The sequence below is a fragment of the Nerophis ophidion genome, linkage group LG01 (genome assembly GCF_033978795.1).
Source record: "Nerophis ophidion isolate RoL-2023_Sa linkage group LG01, RoL_Noph_v1.0, whole genome shotgun sequence".
In the NCBI taxonomy this organism is placed as follows: Eukaryota; Metazoa; Chordata; class Actinopteri; order Syngnathiformes; family Syngnathidae; genus Nerophis; species Nerophis ophidion.
Genome location: NC_084611.1, coordinates 40,952,002 through 40,972,302, shown reverse-complemented (window position 1 = coordinate 40,972,302; position 20,301 = coordinate 40,952,002). Strand labels below are relative to the sequence as shown.

Genomic DNA, 20,301 nt, shown 5'->3' with positions numbered 1-20,301 from the left:
GCACTTTTTATGCTACAGTTAAGACAATGAATGGACCGGTTTTGATTTTATTAGCCTTTAAAGAACCGCTACGCTGAAAAACATTTCTAAGATGGCTGCCGTGCGCTCACACAGAGAACTAGACGTTTTTTTTAGGGTTTTTTTCCTACCGCTCCCAGTATATAATCTTATAAATGGCATAAACGCGCCGGTGACACAATATTTGAATAATATTAACATTAGTTGTGCTTCGACTTCGTGTGAAATATTTGTTAACGCTAACGCTTATCCGGGCTAGGGTCGCGCGGGCAGCAGCCAAAGCGGTCCCGTCCATCGCTGCTTGCAGCTTTAAATTCACTTGTTTTGGAAAGTCTTTGACAAGCAAAATTTTCTTGTTCTATTGGCAGATAATTTTGCTTAGTTCAAATAAAACACCCCTCATTTTTGTATTTTTTGTTGTTGTTTTTGAACATGACTTTTTACAGTGTGGGTTTCACGCTTGCAGTGTATTCTTGTCTTCATCTCTTTGTCTACCTGCCCGTCCGACGACGTCGGCTTGGAAAAAAAGATGATGTCATCTCTCTCGGCGCCTGCGGGCAGCACACCGGAGAGAGAAAGAGAAGAGACGCGACGGGACTTGGGCCCATTTCGTTTGTTTAAACGGATAAAATGTAGTCAATCGTCCCCTGTAGTGAGTGAATGTATGAATTAGCGTGGACGTCAGGAGGGACATGGTTGCGGTCAAAGACAGCGTGAGGACAAAGGAAGGAGACAATGAGGGGTCATGAAGGGGTTAAATTGAGCACGTGAGGGCAGCAACACTACTTACTACTTACTAGTGCTTGTTTCTATGACAACAGAGCAGCACAGAAAGAGAAAAGAGAGGACACGCCCACCAAGAGAGAATATTGAGTCAAATGTGTGGTATTATTGGGGAGTGGAGGGGGGGGTTAATGAGACAAACGAATGGAAAATAACCAACACTCTCTAGTAAGGATGAGCAGAATAATCATTTCACCGATTGTTTATAGTCTACTATCGCCATTGAGAATAATGTAACGGGAATTTGTCGGGGTCAAACTGCGGCCGCCTCAAAAAAAAAAAAAAAAACACCTCATAAGAGTAAATTTCCTTTTGTTCATGAGACTGATGAGACATTTGCGGCGCCTCCTATGGGTTGGGACAAAGCAGCGCAAATACACACTGTGACAAAGACGACGACGGTACGACAAGTTGGCCAACATCATGGACATGGCTGAGGACATACAAGACAGGCAAAAAGTTTGGACACACCTTCTCCTCATTGAATGTGTTTTTCTTTACAAACCTCGTTTTCATATGAGTTGGGAAATTGTGTTAGATGTAAATATAAACGGAATACAATGATTTGCAAATCATTTTCAACCCATATTCAGTTGAATATGCTATAAAGACAACATATTTGATGTTCAAACTGATAAACATTTTTTTTTGCAAATAATCACTAACTTTAGAATTTGATGCCAGCACCTTTCCCAAAGTAGTTGGGAAAGGGCATGTTCACCACTGTGTTAATCACCTTTTTTTTAACAACACTCAATCGTTTCGGAACTGAGTAAATTTATTGTTGAAGCTTTGAAAATGGAATTCTTTCCCATTCTTATTTTATGTAGAGATTCAGTCGTTCAACAGTCCGGGGTATCCGCTGTCGTATTTTACGCTTCATAATGCGCCACACATTTTCGATGGGAGACAGCTCTGTATTGGAAAGTACCTGCACTCTTTTTTTACGAAGCAACGCTGTTGTAACACATGCTGAATGTGGCTTGGCATTGTCTTGCTGAAATAAGCAGGGGCGTCCATGAAAAAGACGGCGCTTGGATGGCAGCATATGTTGTTCCAAAACATGTATGTACCTTTCAGCATTAATGGTGCCTTCACAGATGTGTAAGTTACCCATGCCTTGGGCACTAATGCACCCCCATACCATCACAGACACTGGATTTTGAACTTTGCGTCGATAACAGTCTGGATGGTTCGCTTCCCCTTTGATCCGGATGACATGATGTCAAATATTTCCACAAACAATTTGAAATGTGGACTCGTCAGACCACAGAACACTTTTCCACTGTACATCAATCAATCTTAGATGATCTCGGGCCCAGAGAAGCCGGCGGCGCTTCTGGATGTTGTTAATAAGTACCTTTCGCTTTGTATAGTAGAGCTTTAACTTGCACTAACAGATGTAGCGACGAACTGTTTTTAGTGACAGTGGTTTTCTGAAGTGTTCCTGAGCCCATGTGGTGATATCCTTTAGAGATTGATGTTGGTTTTTGATACAGTGCCGTCTGAGGGATCGAAGGTCACGGTCATTCAATGTTGGTTTCTGGGCCATGCCGCTTACGTGGAGTGGTTTCTCCAAAATCTCTGAACCTTTTGATGATATTACGGACCGTAGATGTTGAAATCCCTAAATTTCTTGCAATTGCACGTTGAGAAACATTGTTCTTAAACTGGTTCACTATTTGCTCACTCAGTTGTGGACAAAGGGGTGTACCTCGCCCCATCCTTTCTTGTGAAAGACTAAGCATTTTTTGGGAAGCTGTTTTTATACCCAATAATCAATCATGGCACCCACCTGTTCCCATTAAGCCTGCACACCTGTGGGATGTTCCAAATAAGTGTTTGATGAGCATTCCTCAACTTTATCAGTATTTATTGCCACCTTTCCCAACTTCTTTGTCACTTGTTGCTGGCATCAATTTCTAAAGTAAATGATTATTTGCCCCAAAATTTTTTTTATCAGTTTGAACATCAAATATGTTGTCTTTGTAGCATATTCAACTGAATATGGGTTGAAAAGGATTTGCAAATCATTGTGTTCCGTTTATATTTACATCTAACAATTTCCCAACTCATATGGAGACAGGGTTTGTATTTTCATGACTATTCATATTGTAGATTGTCACATCAAAACAATGAATGAACAAATGTGGAGTTATTTATTTAACAGAAAAAGGTGAAATAACTGTAAACATGTTTTATATGCTAGTCTCTTCAAAATAGTCACCCTGTGCTCCAATTACTGCTTTGCACACTCTTGGCATTCTCTCGATTAGCTTCAAGTAGGGCTGGGCGATATGGCCTTTTTTTAATATCTCGATATTTTTAGGCCATATCGCGATACACGATATATATCTGGATATTTTTGCCTTAGCCTTGAATGAACACTTGATACATATAATGACGAAAATGTTTTAATGTAGACACAGATTCATCATACTGCTGTGATTACCGTATTTCCTTCAATTGCCGCCGGTCATATAGTATGCGCCTGCCTTGAATTACTGCCGGGTCAAACTCTCTTCGCAAAATAATTAGCACATGCTTAGTATTAACGCCGGGTCAAACTTGTGACGTCACGAGTGACACCTCCCCTGTCATCATTTTCAAAATGGAGTAGGCTGATTTCAATACCGGTAATTTGAAATCGCATAAAGGGAAGAAGATTAAGAGCTATTTAGTAGGATTTAAGGTCCAAGCTTTTGAATACCGGTATGCTAAAAAGAACAGTAAGCAGCTATGTTTTATTAATATACCTGTGGAGAGGTGGAGCCGACGGTCCAACAGACAGGCAGGGCACGCCCAAGATGGCGGCGAGGAGGCGGCGAGAGAGGAGGAGCAAAAGAGCGACCTGGACTGATGTTTTATTGAAAAATGAACAAGGTCAAACTGCTCAAGCCATGTCCTTCCTTGGTGGTCCTGGGAACCCGCAAGACGACGGATTGAGACCGTCACAATACTGTAGCTGCGTGTGTCAAATATGACTCATTAGATGACTCCCGCCTCCTAGTGGTAGAGCGCGCTAATGATCCTTCTTGCGACTACTCGGCTGCAGAAGAAGTGACAACGAGTGATGTGATATGTGCTGGAAACGGATTTAACGCGGGGGTTGCACGACGGACCTTTACGGATGTAACACTCCTATGCTGGCTATGTAAACAACTGGGCTGAAATAAAGCATGTTCCAGTCCGAAATACCTTGTGTATTATTTATACAATAACACTTCCTGGTGGCAGCGGTGGGATAAAGAGATCACCCACGGAGCAGAACGGGAGGGGGAGTTTTCCAAGGGTATTTCTGTCGTCGCCCGCACTTGAGGAGCCGAGCTAACTGATAGCAGCGGTCTGATAGCAGTTTTCTAAACTGAAGTTTCAATCGAAGCAGGAGGTAATAAAGGAAGATCTCCATCGAGACAGAGAGCTTTTTAAAACTGAAGAAAGATAAGGAAGACTTCTATAAACACGTTATTGATGCTTTTGATCAGAAGGAGCTGGCATGGATTTCATTTATAAGTAAAGGTAAGACCATAATAAAGTTTTTTTTTTATTAAATGTGCTTTTCATGATGGTATCCTTACATCACACTCAAATTTTTACTGCATGCCTTTGGTAAGCGCAGGAGTGAGAAGAGATTTTAAATTAATTAGCGCCCCGGCGGCAATTCAAGGAAATACGGTATATGCATCGAGTGTTCATTCAAGGCTAAGGCAAAATATGTATCAAGTATCGCGATATGGCCTAAAAATATCGAGATATTAAAAAAAGGCCATATCGCCCAGCCCTATTGGCGGGTTATATGGACGGGATGGCGGAGATGTTTGTTATGCGGGATTCACTTGTGGCAAATTAAATATAAGCCTGATCGTGTTGTGGCTAATAGTTATATACAAATCCTGTTTCCATATGAGTTGGGGAATTGTGTTAGATGTAAATAGAAACGGAATACAAAGATTTGCAAATCATTTTCAACCCATATTCAGTTGAATATGCTACAAAGACAACATATTTGATGTTCAAACTGATAAACATTTTTTGTTGTTGCAAATAATCATTAACTTTAGAATTTGATGCCAGCAACACGTGACAAAGAAGTTGGGAAAGGTGGCAATAAATACTGATAAAGTTGAGGAATGCTCATCAAACACTTATTTGGAACATCCCACAGGTGTGCAGGCTCAATGGGAACAGGTGGGTGCCATGATTGGGTATAAAAACAGCTTCCCAAAAAATGCTCAGTTTTCACAAGAAAGGATGGGGCGAGGTACACCCCTTTGTCCACAACTGCGTGAGCAAATAGTCTTGTCTACTACTACGTGAGCAAATAGTCAAACAGTTTAAGAACAACGTTTCTCAAAGAGCAATTGCAAGAAATTTAGGGATTTCAACATCTACGGTCCATAATGTCATCAATAAGGTTCAGAGAATCTGGAGAAATCACTCCATGTAAGCGGCATGGCCGGAAACCAACATTGAATGTCCGTGACCTTCGATCTCTCAGACAGCACTGTATCAAAAACCGACATCAATCTCTCAAGGATATCACCACATGGGCTGAGGAACACTTCAGAAAACTTGGTCACTAAATACAGTTTGTCGCTACATCTGTAAGTGCAAGTTAAAGCTCTACTATGCAAAGTGAAAACCATTTATCAACAACATCCAGAAACGCCACCGGCTTCTCTGGGCCCGAGATCATCTAAGATGGACTGATACAAAGTGGAAAAGTGTTCTGTGGTCTGACAAGTCCACATCTCAAATTGTTTTTGGAAATATTTGACATCGTGTCAACCGGACCAAAGGGGAAGTGAACCATCCAGACTGTTATTGACGCAAAGTTCAAAAGCCAGCACCTGTGATGGTATGGGGTTGCATTAATGCCAAAGGCATGGGTAACTTACACATCTGTGAAGGCACCATTAATGCTGAAAGGTACATACAGGTTTTGGAACAACATATGCTGCCATCTAAGCGCCGTCTTTTTCATGGACGCCCCTGCTTATTTCCGCAAGACAATGCAAAGCCACATTCAGCACGTGTTACAACAGCGTGGCTTCGTAAAAAAAAAAAGAGTGCGGGTACTTTCCTGGCCCGCAACTCATATGGAAACAGGGTTTGTACGTCTTGTGTTTATCTACTGTTTTAGTCGTTCCCAGATGAATATCAGGTTCTACCCGAGACTCCATTTGCATCGTGGCAGCGACACCCGGAGAACTCGGGTGCGTTTGTTACAAGTCGGTTTTGTCATCCGCCCATGTGTCTTGTCTATTTCATGTCCCTGATCTTATCCGGCGACATCCTTCCGGTTCTTTGTCCCTAGTAATGTCTGTCCTCCCCTGCGGGTTCACGTCCCCAATGTCCGTCATATCAGCTACCTGTGGCAAACTGTTTTTTTTGTCTCAGTTCTCAACAACAATCGGACATGTCCTGCACTGCTAGACAAGTCCCCGATACCGATTGGCTGGGTCCAACGGACAGGTGTTGATGGAAGGAGGAGTGGTTATGTCAATAGGATGCTTCCAGATTTGACACGCACACAAAAAGACAAAAAAGATGAGAGAGAGAACTCACCAGGGATGCGGACTTGATGGTGGCAAAGCGGCCCTGGTTCTTGTAGCTCTGGGCCTGGCTGCTCTTGTCCAAGGAGGTCAGCCGGTGGTCCCTGTGGATGCCCTCGTCCCAGTTGTACTGGTGGTCCTGCTGTTAAATAGACCCATTGAGACAAAATGTTACATGTTTATGTCTCATCACAGTGTGCCCTTCCCCGAAGAGCGAGCTTCAACAAAGTGAAAATGCTAAATATGTCTTTAAGTCACAAAAAAATCATTTTCACGTTTTTGTGATTGTACTTATTTTTAGAGGTGCACTGCAAAAAGTGAAATCTAGGTAAGATTAAATATCTCAAATAAGGGTTATTATTGCTTATTTTCTGTATGATAAGGTAATTCTCCTCATTAAGCAGATTTTATGTTAAAGTGTTTTACTTGTTTTATGGGTTTTGGTCCTTAAATGATCTCAGTAAGATATTACAGCTTGTTGCTGAGATTTTATGATCTATATCAGATCTGGGCAAATTAAGGCCCCGGGGCCACATGTGGCCTGTTAAGCTTTTCAATCTAGCCCGTCGGACATTCCCAAATATTATTTTTTCGATTTTTAAAGGCCTACTAAAATGAGATTTTCTTATTCAAACAGGGATAGCAGGTCCATTCTATGTGTCATACTTGATCATTTTGCCATATTTTAGCTGAAAGGATTTAGTAGAGAACATCTACGATAAAGTTCGCAACTTTTGGTCGCTAATAAAAAAGTCTTGCCTGTACCGGAAGTAGCAGACGATATGCGCGTGACGTCACGGGTTGTGGAGCTCCTAACATCTGAACATTATTTACAATCATGGCCACCAGCAGCGAGAGTGATTCAAACCGAGAAAGCGACAATTTCCCCATTAATTTGAGCGGGGATGAAAAATTTGTGGATGAGGAAAGTGAGAGTGAAGGACTACGAAAAAAAAAGAAAAGACGAGGGCAGTGGGAGTGATTCAGATGTTATTAGACACATTTACTAGGATCATTCTGGAAAATCCCTTACCTGCTTATTGTGTTACTAGTGTTTTGTGAGATTATATGGTCGTACCTGTACAACCTGAAAGTCGGCCCCGTACTTTTCTTCAGCACCAGTCGACGGGTGGTGGCGATGCCCATCTCTGCCCTTTGCAAGCGACCCTCTTCGAAACACGATCTTTCAAAATGATCGCTGCATAATACACTGTAATTTGTGTGTGTGGTCCAATCCAACCGTGTTCGCTTGACCGCTCTGTTCCATAGTAAAGCTTCACCATCATTTTTTGGGAATGTAAACAATGAAATGTGTTTGTGTTGCTAAAGGCGGCCGCAATACACCGCTTCCCACCTCCAGCTTTCTTCCTTGACGTCTGCATTATTCATTGAACAAATTGCAAAAGATTCAGCAACACAAATGTCCACAATACTGTAGAATTATGCGATGAAAACAGACGACTCACAGCGGGGCGAAAACGTATTTAGTCAGCCACAGATTGTGCAAGTTCTCCCACTTAAAATAATGACAGAGGTCTGTAATTTTCATCATAGGTACACTTCAACTGTGAGAGACAGAATGTGAACAAAAATACAGCATTTCACATTGTAGGAATTTTAAATAATTTATTAGTGGAAAATAAGAATTTGGTCATCTATTCAAAGCTCTCACTGATGGAAGGAGGTTTTGGCTCAAAATCTCACGATACATGGCTCAATTCATTCTTTCCTTAACACGGATCGATCGTCCTGTCCCCTTAGCAGAAAAAAAGCCTCAAAGCATGATGTTTCCACCCCCATGCTTCACAGTAGGTATGGTGTTCTTGGGATGCAACTCAGTATTCTTCTTCCTCCAAACACGAGTTGAGTTTATACCAAAAAGTTCTATTTTGGTTTCATCTGACCACATGACATTCTCCCAGTCCTCTGCTGCATCATCCATGTGCTCTCTGGCAAACTTCAGACAGGCCTGGACATGCACTGGCTTAAGCAGGGGGACACGCCTGGCACTGCAGGATTTGATTCCCTGTCGGCGTGGCGTGTTACTGATGGTAACCTTTGTTACTTTGGTCCCAGCTCTCTGCAGGTCATTCACCATGTCCCCCAGTGTGGTTCTGGGATTTTTGCTTACTGTTCTCATGATCATTTTGACCCCACGGGATGAGATCTTGCGTTGAGGGAGATCACCAGTGGTCTTGTATGTCTTCCATTTTCTGATAATTGCTCCCACAGTTGATTTTTTCACACCAAGCTGCTTGCCTATTGTAGATTCACTCTTCCCAGTCTGGTGCAGGTCTACAATTCTTTTCCTGGTGTCCTTTGACAGCTCTTTGGTCTTGGCCATAGTAGAGTTTGGAGTCTGACTGTTTGAGGCTGTGGACAGGTGTCTTTTATACAGATAACGAGTTCAAACAAGTGCCATTAATACAGCTAACGAGTGGAGGACAGAAGCGCTTCTTAAAGAAGAAGTTACAGGTCTGTGAGAGCCAGAGATCTTGTTTGAAGTGACCAAATACTTATTTTCCACCATAATTTACAAATAAATTCTTTAAAATTCCTACAAAGTGAATTCCTGGATTTTTTTTCCACTTTCTGTCTCTCACAGTTGAAGTGTACCTATGATGAAAATTACAGACCTCTGTCATCATTTTAAGTGGAAGAACGTGCACAATCGGTGGCTGACTAAATACTTTTTTGCCCCACTGTATAGCTGGGAACGGTGCTGGAACAAAATGTCCTCTACAATGCGTGACGTCACGCACAGTCGTCATCACACCGCGACGCTTTAGCATGATACTTCTGCGTGAAATTTAAAATTGCAATTTAGTAAACTAAACCGGCCGTATTGGCATGTGTTGCAATGTTAATATTTCATCATTGATGTATAAACTATCAGACTGCGTGGTCGGTAGAAGTGGGTTTCAGTAGGCCTTTAAGATGGAAATTGTAGCTGCCATTATGATGTGCAGTAATGTTTTATAATGACCGTAAGTCTTCAACTGTACAAACATTTCAATGGTTGGAATCTGCGCTTATGGCTGATATTGTTATGATCCGCTGTGCGAATCATATTCTTTTTGGGTTTTCGGGTCTGGTGTGTTTTTCTGTTAGTCTTGAGCTCTTTTTGTTCCTGTTCATGCACCTGAGTTTGTTACCATAGCAACTTATTACTTTCACCTGCCGCTTGTGTTCCCGAAGCGCACCTGTTTGTCATCACTGACATTATTATTTAAGCCTGCCTTGGCCAGTTAATCGGTCTAGTTTCTTTGTATTTGCATCCCGCGACTGCCACGTAAGTTTGTTCTTGTCTCCTAGCCCCTGCTAGTCTGTGCTAAGTGTTAGCCTTAGTCGGTTTTGTTTTCTGTTTTGTACCAGTGTTGTGTTATTGTTCCATTAAATCATGTCGTTACCTTCCACTCCTGTCCGGATCTGTCCTTTTGCATCTTGGGAGAACAAAACCCGCATCACCATGCGTTCCACACGTGACGGATATACCAGTTACTATACTAATCTAATTAGTTACTATGGTCATTTAATTAGTTACTATGGTATTCTACATCACAGCAGCTCAGACGAGGCACCAAGCAGTGTGGGCGGGGAGCGTTTCCACAGACGCGGAAGGAGCTTTTCACAACAAAGTTCTAAAGCTTAGTGATATACCAGATTGTAGGTGGGTTTATTTTGTACCCTTCGCGTTCATGTTTCACTGTTTGTTGCATTTTTGTTGCGTTTCACTTGATTGTAAAATATGTCGATGGAAAGGGGGTGTGACATTCATATTGTGTCAATATTCAGTGTTTTATCCTTCATAGAAAAATGTAAAATTCAATTTTTTTAACGTGGCCTGTCATAACATTTTAAGCATTCAATCAGACATTATTGCAAAGTTTTGTATTAGTGTGCCTAAAATTAGAATTACCGGCTCGAAGACATTTTTTTTTCTCTAAATGTGGCCCCCGAGTCAAAATAATTGCCCAGGCCTGACCTATGTTGAGTAAAACATGCTTGTAACTAGAATATCAAGTGTTGCAAAGCTGTGTCAGTAGCACTCACAAGTGTAAAACTACTTTTTTAAAGTAATCATTTCTTACTTCAAGCATAAGAAAAATAAATCATGATGTCATTATGTCAAGAAAATGGCACTAGCATTTACTTGATTTAAGAATATTTTTCAAAATATTGAGCGAAAAGCTCTCTTTTTTTTTCTACCAAGAAAAGTGCACTTGTTATTAGTGAGAATATACTTATTTTAAGGTATTTTTGGGTTCATTGAGGTTAACTAGTTTGACTTGTTTTGTGAAGTCTTGACAAGCCGAATTTTCTTGTTCTATAGGCAGATAATTTTGCTTGATTCATATAAAATACCCCTCATTTTTGTATTTTTTTTTTTCTTCTTGTTTTTGAACACTGACTTTTTGCAGCCTGGGAATCTTTGGGCGCCTTGTGATGCCATTACGATCACGATTCACATGGCAAAAAGTGAAATCTAAGTAAGATGAAATATCTCAAATAAGGGTGATATTTGCTTATTTTCTGTCTGATAAGATAATTCTTCTCACTGAGCAGATATTATGTTAGAGTTTTTTACTTGTTTTAAGTGTTTTGGTCCTAAATTATCTCAATAAGATATTAAAGCTTGTTGCTGAGATTTGATGACCTATATTGCTTAAAACATGCTTGAAAGTAGAATATCAAGTGTAGCAAAGCTGTGTCATTAACACTCACCACTATAAAACTACTTTTTTTTAAAGTAATACTTTCTTATTTCAAGCATGAAAAAAAAATCATGACTTTGACACAATTGTGTCTCATAATTAAAACAGATGGAAGCCATATTGACTTTGAAGTTTTTTTTCCAATGTAACAATAGAAAATACGTATTCATATACTAGTACGCTTGTTATTAGTGAGAATATACTTATTTTAACGTATTTTTGGGTTCATTGAGGTTAACAAATTTTACTTGTTTTGGAAAGTCTTGACAAGCCAAATTTTCTTGTTCTATTGGCAGATAATTTATCTTAGTTCAAGATAAATACCCCTCATTTTTGTATTTTTTAGGGACCGGTGTCCCTTTGGGACAGAGAGGACCCAATTGAATTTCTAAGGTTTTACTATTATTGTTTATTATTATTATTATTATTTTACTGCCGCCTCTTTGAGCTGTAATTTGACCCCCTTAAAACTCACCAAATTTGACACACACATTAGGACTGGCAAAAATTGCGATGAAATAAAAAAAAACAAATCCCAAAACTCACAATTCCCCTCTAACGCCCCCTAAGAAGAAAACACAGAAAAAACTATCTGTAACTTCCAGTAGGAATGTCGTAGAAACACGAAACAAAAACCACCACGTAGGTCTCAGTTAGACCTATATTTCATCCACTGACACCCCCCGGCTAAAATCAACAGGAAGTTTGCTATTCCCACTTCAATACAAAAGTTGGCCAAAAAAATGTTGCTTTTTTTCAAACATTATCAATTCCTCTGAGGCCGTTTGTCGTTTCGGCTTCAAATAAGCACAGAAGAGAGATTGAACCCCTCTGATTAAAAGTCAAAGAAAGAGTTTTAATTACTACCTCAGTTTGGATTTTATGAGCCCGCAAAGAACCATTGCGCTGCTGCTGTTGTCACAAAATGGCGGCTTTCTGCTCAGACAAAACTGTAGGACTGTCATACACACATGAAACAAAAACCTCAATATAGGTCTCACTGAGACCTACATTTTATACACTGACCGCCCCCAACTGAAATCAACAGAAAGTTTGCTATTTCCACTTCAATACAACAACTGCATTACATTCACCACGCATTAGTCTCAAACTACCGGCACCAAGGCGTCCTTATAAAATGCCCAAGCCACTTTACAACTCATATTACTATGACACTGATGTATAACACATGTGTATACAACTTTTTCTCTGTGTAATTATCCGTTCATCCATCTTCTACCGCTTATCTGGGCTTGGGTCGCAGGGGCAAAGCGGTCCCATCCATCGTTGCTTGCAGCTTTAATTTTTTCTTGTTTTTTAACACTGGCTTTTTGCAGTGTACGGTTTTTCACACACACAAGTGAATTACCATGAATTGATTTACGTGGACCCTGACTTAAACAAGTTGAAAAACTTATTTGGGTGCTACCATTTAGTGGTCAATTGTACGGAATATGTACTGTACTCTGCAATCTACTAATACAAGTTTAAATCAATCAATCAAGTGAATGCGAGGCATACTTGGTCACACTGAGGGTGGCCGTATAAACAACTGTAACACTGTTACAAATATGTGCCACACTGTGAACCCACACCAAACAAAAATGACAACGGGAGAAGATCCGCACTGTAACATAACATAAACATAACAGAACAAATACCCAGAACCCCTAGCAGCACTAACTCTTCCGGGACACTACGATAACACCCACTGCCCACCTCAATCTCCTCATGCTCTCTCAAGGAGAGCATGTCCCTAATTCCAAGCTGCTGTTTTGAGGCATGTTAATAAAAAAAGCACTTTGTGACTTCAATAATAAATAATGCAGTGCCATGTTGGCATTTTTTCCCCATAACTTGAGTTGATTTATTTTGGAAAACCTTGTTACATTGTTTAATGCAGAAGTGTCAAACTCATTTTAGATGGGAGTCCACATGGAGAAAACTTTACTCCCAAGTGGGCCGGACTGGTAAAATCACGGCACCATAACTTAAAAATAAAGACAACTTCAGATTGTTTTCTTTGTTTGAAAATAGAACAAGCACATTCTGAAAATGAACAAATCATAATATTGTTGTTTTTTTTTTACACTTACATGTTTCAGTTCATTTTTATTTGTTATTTATACTTTCTGAATAAATTATGTGATAATGTTGTCTTTATGTTGCAATTGTCGGTTTGCATCATATGCTCTATTTTTTGTTTAGATGGGGGGCCAAATGGAGAAAAATATACTCTCAAGTGGGTTGGACTGGTAAAATCACGGCACGATAACTTAAAAATAAAGACAACTTCAGATTGTTTTCTTTGTTTAAAAATAGAATAAGCACATTATGAAAATGTAAAAATCCTAATGTTGTTTTTTTTACACTGACATGTTTGGGTTAATTGTATATTATTTTTATATATTGTTATTTATACTTTCTGAATAAATTATGTGATAATGTTCATCAGACAACTCATTGGTGTTATTTTCAATCCATCAAAATAAAAAAAATATCAAAATCTAATTACAGTAAGTTATTTATGTACTTTGCTCATTTTTCACAACTGCTGCACTAACATCATGTGGTTTATTTTTTATTTTTTTAAAATATGTAGCATCCTCTAAAACAGAGGTGTCCAAAGTGCGGCCCGGGGGCCATTTGCGACAAGCGGGTTAGTTTTTAACGGCCCCACGGCAAATTTTAAGAATACAATTGAAAAAAATAAAAACATAATAAGTGGTATAAAAGAGCAAACAGGTGAAATGTAACAAGAAATTAATGCAATGTTTACTCTTGTAAAAGAAAGCTGCCATGCAGGCTGTTTCTTTCTTTAAAAAATAATAATGAATCCAAATCAATGTCATTTTGAATTACTGACCTATTCAAGGCTCCGATTACGTCATATTAAATATTTTACTTTTAAATATTTTTTGGGGAAAATGTTGCATATTTTGTGTTTTGCCATATAAAAAACTGAGCTGTTTATTTTTATTTTTTTTAAAGAAGGGCCTAAAACAAACACAAAACAAACAACAATAAAACTTAAAATTGACGGATAGATCTGAAATTGATCTCGAGATTATTGTGCTAAAAGTAAACGGTAAAAAAAAATTTGTATTTTTATTTTTTAACACTTTAATGAGTAGGGCACTTTTGGATCCCCAATTATTTTAGTGTGATTTGTTTTTAAGTGTCATTGCTCAAAAAATAATAATGAATCAAAATCCAATTATTATATAGTCTCAAATATTCCACCTAAAAAAATGTTATTGGGTGAAAATATTGCATATTTCGTGTTTTTTCCATTTTTTTCCTAATGTTGATCTAGAGATTTAAAACTTGAAGAATAATGAAAATAATAATACTGAATAATGACACATTTTTAATATTTTTTTTGACCATAACCCTTTGGGGTCCCCGGGATCATAACTAAGTGGAGGCCTAAATGTATATTTTTAATACATATATTGTATTGGTTTTTAAAATAAAAATTATGAAAATGGCCCCCGCTTGCTTTGATTTTTCAGTGTGCGGCCCTCAGTGGAAAAGGTTTGGACATCCCCGATCTACAAAGATAGAAAGAATTGCTATTGCGACATCCAGCGGACACATTTAGAACAGCAGTTTCTTTCATTCAAAAATGTCGCCCAATTGTTATACTCATTCCGCGGGCCGGATAAAACCTAATGCATCCAGCGAGGCATCACAACAAAATTAGGCATAATAATGTGTTAATTCCAGTACTGTATATGTCGGTATCGGTGATTAAGAGTTGGACTATATCGGAATATCGGCAAAAAAGCCATTCTCGGACACCTCTAATTTAAACATAAATTAATTAATTGAGCAATGTAGATTTCCTCAGTGCCAAATAATTCGATGTTTTTTTTTTTTTTTTGCAGATTATGTCCACAAAGTGCCATCCTTAGGGCTCAGCTGTGTAAACACAAAGACAGTGTGTGTATGTGAGTGAGACGCACGTCAACAACACGACGCCGTCTTTGTTCTGGAGGCGACTGTTGTTATGAACTTGATCTGCACGGCTCTCTGATGACAGTGTGGATGGTTGCCGTGGTAACTGCGGCGAGGGCGGGGGGGGGGTGGGGGGGGGTAGTGTGGGTTTACTATGAAGAGGTTGTGATAAACACACTTGGGACGTTTCCTTCAGCGCTCAGGTGGACGCCAACGTACAAACCCCGTTTCCATATGAGTTGGTAAATAGTGTTAGATGTAAATATAAACAGAATACAATGATTTTCAAATCATTTTCAACCCATATTCAGTTGAATATGCTACAAAGACAACATATTTGATGTTCAAACTGATAAACATGTTTTGTTGTTGCAAATAATTATTAACTTTAGAATTTGATGTCAGCAACACGTGACAAAGAAGTTGGGAAAGGTGGCAAGAAATACCGATAAAGTTGAGGAATGCTCATCAAACACTTATTTGGAACATCCCACGGGTGTGCAGGCTAATTGGGAACAGGTTTGTGCCATGATTGGGTATAAAAACAGCTTCCCACAAAATGCTGAGTCTTTCCCAAGAAAGGATGGGGTGAGGTACACCACTTTGTCCACAACTGCGTGAGCAAAGAGTCAAACAGTTTAAGAACAACGTTTCTCAAAGTGCAATTGCAAGAAATTTAAGGATTTCAACATCTACGGTCCATAATATCATCAAAAGGTTCAGAGATTCTAGAGAAATTTCTCCACGTAAGCGGCATGGCCGGAAACCAACCTTGAATGACCGTGACCTTCGATCCCTCAGACGGCACTATATCAATAACCAACATCAATCTCTAAAGGATATCATCACATGGGCTCAGGAACACTTCAGAAAACCACTGTCACTAAATACAGTACGTCGCTACATCTGTAAGTGCAAGTTAAAGCTCTACTATGCAAAGCGAAAGCCATTTATCAACAACATTCAGAGAAGCCGCCGGGTTCTCTGGGCCCAAGATCATCGAAGATGGACTGATGCAAAGTAGAAATGTGCGCTGTGGTCTGACGAATCCACATTTCAAATTGTTTTTGGAAATATTCGACATCGTGTCATCCGGACCAAAGGGGAAGCGAACCATCCAGACTGTTATCGACGCAAAGTTCAAAAGCCAGCATCTGTGATGGTATGGGGGTGCATTAGTGCCCAAGGAATGGATAACTTACACATCTGTGAAGGCACCATTAATGCTGAAAGGTACATACATGTTTTGGAACAACATATGCTGCCATCCAAGCGCCGTCTTTTTCATGGACGCCCCTGCTTATTTCAGCAAGACAATGCCAAGCCACATTCAGCATGTGTTACAACAGCGTGGCTTCGTAAAAAAAGAGTGCGGGTACTTTCCTTGCCCGCCTGAAGTCCATACCTGTCTCGCATCTAAAATGTGTGGCGCATTATGAAGCGTAAAATACGACATCGCAGACCCCGACAGTTGAACGACTGAAGCTCTACATAAAACAAGAATGGGAAATAATTCCACTTTCAAAGCTTCAACAATTAGTTTCCTCAGTTCCCAAACGTTTATTGAGTGTTGTTAAAAGAAAAGGTGATGCAATACAGTGGTGAACATGCCCTTTCCCAACTACTTTGGCACGTGTTGCAGCCATGAAATTCTAAGTTAATTATTATTTGCAAAAAAAAAAAAGTTTATGAGTTCGAACATCAAATATCTTGTCTTTGTAGCATATTCAACTGAATATGGGTTGAAAAGGATTTGCAAATCATTATATTCCGTTTATATTTACATCTAACACAAATTCCCAACTCATATGGAAACAGGGTTTATACTCAGAAGTGAGATTAGACATCCAAACTGAGGGTCATGGGGTGCTAGGTAAAAAGTACAAATGTGTCCGTTGTGTTTTTCTTAAAGGAACGTTACGTAACGCTGACAACAGATAGCGTAGACACGCTAATGCATTTATGTCGCTAGAGCGCACAGACGACGCGGCGTTATTTGGATGCAGGCGCTAATTGGAGAGAAGCTGCTTTTTATCAAAACATTTTTTTCCCTACTTTAATAATGGTTTGGAGTCTAAGAGGAGCAGGAAGTGAAAATGTTGCTCCCTTTGTTTGGCAAGTACGCTGCACAACACAACCAATGTGGTGACAGCGCAAAGGAGCAAACTGCACAGTTAAACAGTGAGTAGCAACATTTTTAACACGCGTACACAACTATCGTATTTCCTTGAATTGCCGCCGGGTATTTAGTATGCGCCTGCGTAGAATTACTGCCGGGTCAATCTCGATTCGCAAAATATTTAACGCATGCTTAGCATTACCGCCGGCTGAGGATTCACGCCGGGTCAAACTCGAAACGTCACGAGTGACACTTCACCTGTCATCATTTTCAAAGTGCGATTTCAAAAATTTGAAATCGCAGAAAGGGAAGAAGATCAAAAGATATTCAGTAGGATTTAAGGTCAAAGCTATTGAATATGCTAAAAGGAACAGTAAGCAGCTATGTTTTATTAATATACCGTAGCTGCGTGTGTCAAACATGAGTCATTAAATGACTCCGCGCCTCCTGGTGGTAGAGGGCGCTTGCGACTACTCGGCTGCAGAGGAAGTGACAACAAGCAGCAAGAGTGAGCAGCGATCGTTTATTTTTTCCTCTCGCTTGCACTTTTAACATGGAGAATTACATATCTAAAATAAAACAGTTTTCTAAACTGGACTTTCAATCGAAGCAGGAGGTAATAAAGGAAGATCTCCATCGAGACAGAGAGACCTTTAAAACTGAAGAAAGATAAGGAAGACTTTTATAAACAACTTATCGATGCTTTTGATCAGAAGGAGCTGCACATGGACTTCATTTATAAGTAAAGGTAAGACCATAATAACCTTTGTTTTTATTAAATGTGCTTTTCATGATGGTATCCTTACATCACACTCAAATTTATAAGCGCAGGCCCAAATTTACCGTCTGCCTTTGGTAAGCGCCGGAGTGAGAAAACGTTTTAAATTAATTAGCGCCCCGGCGGCAATTCAAAGACATACGGTATATAAATAAACATTGATTGATTATAAAATGTAGGGAGAAATAATTCGATTGGCCGGCGACTACTATAGCCCGAGATACGGTTCATTTCAAACTTTTTTTTTTTTTTTTTAAATGGTGTATTTTATCGTTGAGGGCCAACAGGTGGCCGTACCTTCTTGGCCTGCGGCGAGGAATCCAGGGTGCCGCCGTAGTCCTGGGGATGCATCATGGTCATGTCGGAGCAGCTGTCGTCCAGCACCTCCTGCATGCTGTTGACGCTGCTGCTCTGGCTGCCCGTGCTGACCGACGTGCTGGGCACCGAGTGGTTGCTGCCCAGGCTGTTCAACTTGCAGCTGGCTGCCTCGCTGTCCTGTTGGGGGACACACACCAGTTTTACACGCTGGACCTTCCAGACTTTTCAGTCTTCGGCGTTTGTGTGTGGACCGACAAACGGGGACATTTTCGCCTTGATGTCCTTTGAAGTATGTGCAGCAAATACTTTTTTTTTTAATCACGCATGTTTATTACTTGCAAGATAAATTAGTCTGTCATTTTCAAGCCAATTTGAATAAGTTTGTTGGAATAATTGTATCTAAGTTATCACAAAACTGTGTTTCAATGAGTTGCCGGCGAGCAGACAAAGGCTGTCTTAAGTCCAGGTGTCACCAACGCGGTGCCCGCGGGCACCAGGTAGCCCTTAAGGACCAGATAAGTAGCCCGCTGGCCTGTTCTAAAAATAGCTCAAATAGCAGCACTTGCCAGTCAGCTGCCTCTATTTTTTAAATGTTATTTTTTAATAGCAAGCTGGTCTCGCTCTGCTCGACATTTTTAATTCTAAAAGAGACAAAACTCCAATAGAATTTGAAAATCCAAGAAAATATTTTAAAGACTTTGTCTTCACTTATTTAAATAAATTCATTTATTTTTTTACTGTGCTTCTTATAACTTTCAGAAAGACAATTTTAGAGAAAAAATACAACCTTAAAAATTATTTTAGGATTTTTAAAGACATAAACCTTTTTACCTTTTAAATTCCTGCCTCTTCTTTCCTGACAGTTTAAATCAATGTTCAAGTAAATTTATTTTTTTTATTGTAAAGAATAATAATCAATCAATCAATCAATGTTTACTTATATAGCCCTAAATCACTAGTGTCTCAAAGGGCTGCACAAACCACAACACAAACCACTACCACATCCTCGGTAGACCCACATAAGAGCAAGGAAAACTCACACCCAGTGGGACGTCGGTGACAATGACTATGAGAACCTTGGAGAGGACGAAAGCAATGGATGAATAAATACATTTTAATTTAATTCTTCATTTTAGCTTCTGTTTTTTCAACGAAGAATATTTGTGAAATATTTCTTCAAACTTATGATTTAAAATTATGATGAAGACGTCCCACTGGGTGTAAGTTTTCCTTGCCCTTATGTGGGCCTACCGAGGATGTCGTTGTGGTTTGTGCAGCCCTTTGAGACACTAGTGATTTAGGGCTATATAAATGAACATTGATTGATTGATTGATTGATGATTGAAATAAAATAAAAAATATTCTGGCAAATCTAGAAAATCTGTAGAATCAAATTTAAATCTTATTTCAAAGTCTTTTGAATTTCTTTTAACATTTTTGTTCTGGAAAATCTAGAAGAAATAATGATTTGTCTTTGAAATATAGCTTGGTCCTATTTGTTATATATTCTAACAAAGTGCTGATTGGATTTTAACCTATTTAAAACATGTCAGCAAAATTCTCAAATTAATGTTAATCAGGAAAAAATACTAATGAGGAATCCATATATTATTTTTTAAATTTTTTCAAAAAGATTCGAATTAGCTAGTTTTTCTCTTCATTTTTTCAGTTGAATTTTGAATTTTAAAGAGTCGAAATTTAAGATAAACTATATCAGAATTTAATTTTCATTTTTTTTGTGTTCCCCCTTCTTTTAAACCGTTCAATTAAGTGTTTTTTTCATAATTTATTCTCTACAAAAAACCTTCCGTAAAAGGAAAAAAAAATGTAAGACGGAATGACAACAGAAATACCCATTTTATATATATATATATATATATATATATATATATATATATATATATATATATATATATATATATATATATATATATATTAAAGGTAAATTGAGCAAATTGGTTATTTCTGGGAATTTATTTAAGTGTGTTGCATTAATCAGTACCCAAGATGTAGCTATTGGTTTCAAAAAGGTTGGTGAACCCTGCTTTAGTCCTA

General features: G+C 39.1%; 1 protein-coding gene across 10 annotated transcripts in view; it reads right to left on the bottom strand.

Moving 5' to 3' along the window:
- taok3a (TAO kinase 3a) overlaps window positions 1-20,301 on the bottom strand; it is a 264,388-nt gene that overhangs the window by 56,959 nt on the left and 187,128 nt on the right. For 9 of the 10 annotated variants that reach the window (XM_061903060.1, XM_061903039.1, XM_061903050.1 and 6 more), the window contains 2 exons: window positions 18,226-18,423; window positions 6,370-6,498 (listed from right to left, as the gene is read on the bottom strand). In XM_061903060.1, the coding sequence (XP_061759044.1) occupies window positions 6,370-6,498; window positions 18,226-18,423 (327 nt within the window). The remainder of the gene's footprint in view (window positions 1-6,369; window positions 6,499-18,225; window positions 18,424-20,301) is intronic. The other variant, XM_061903094.1, reaches the window with a different exon arrangement.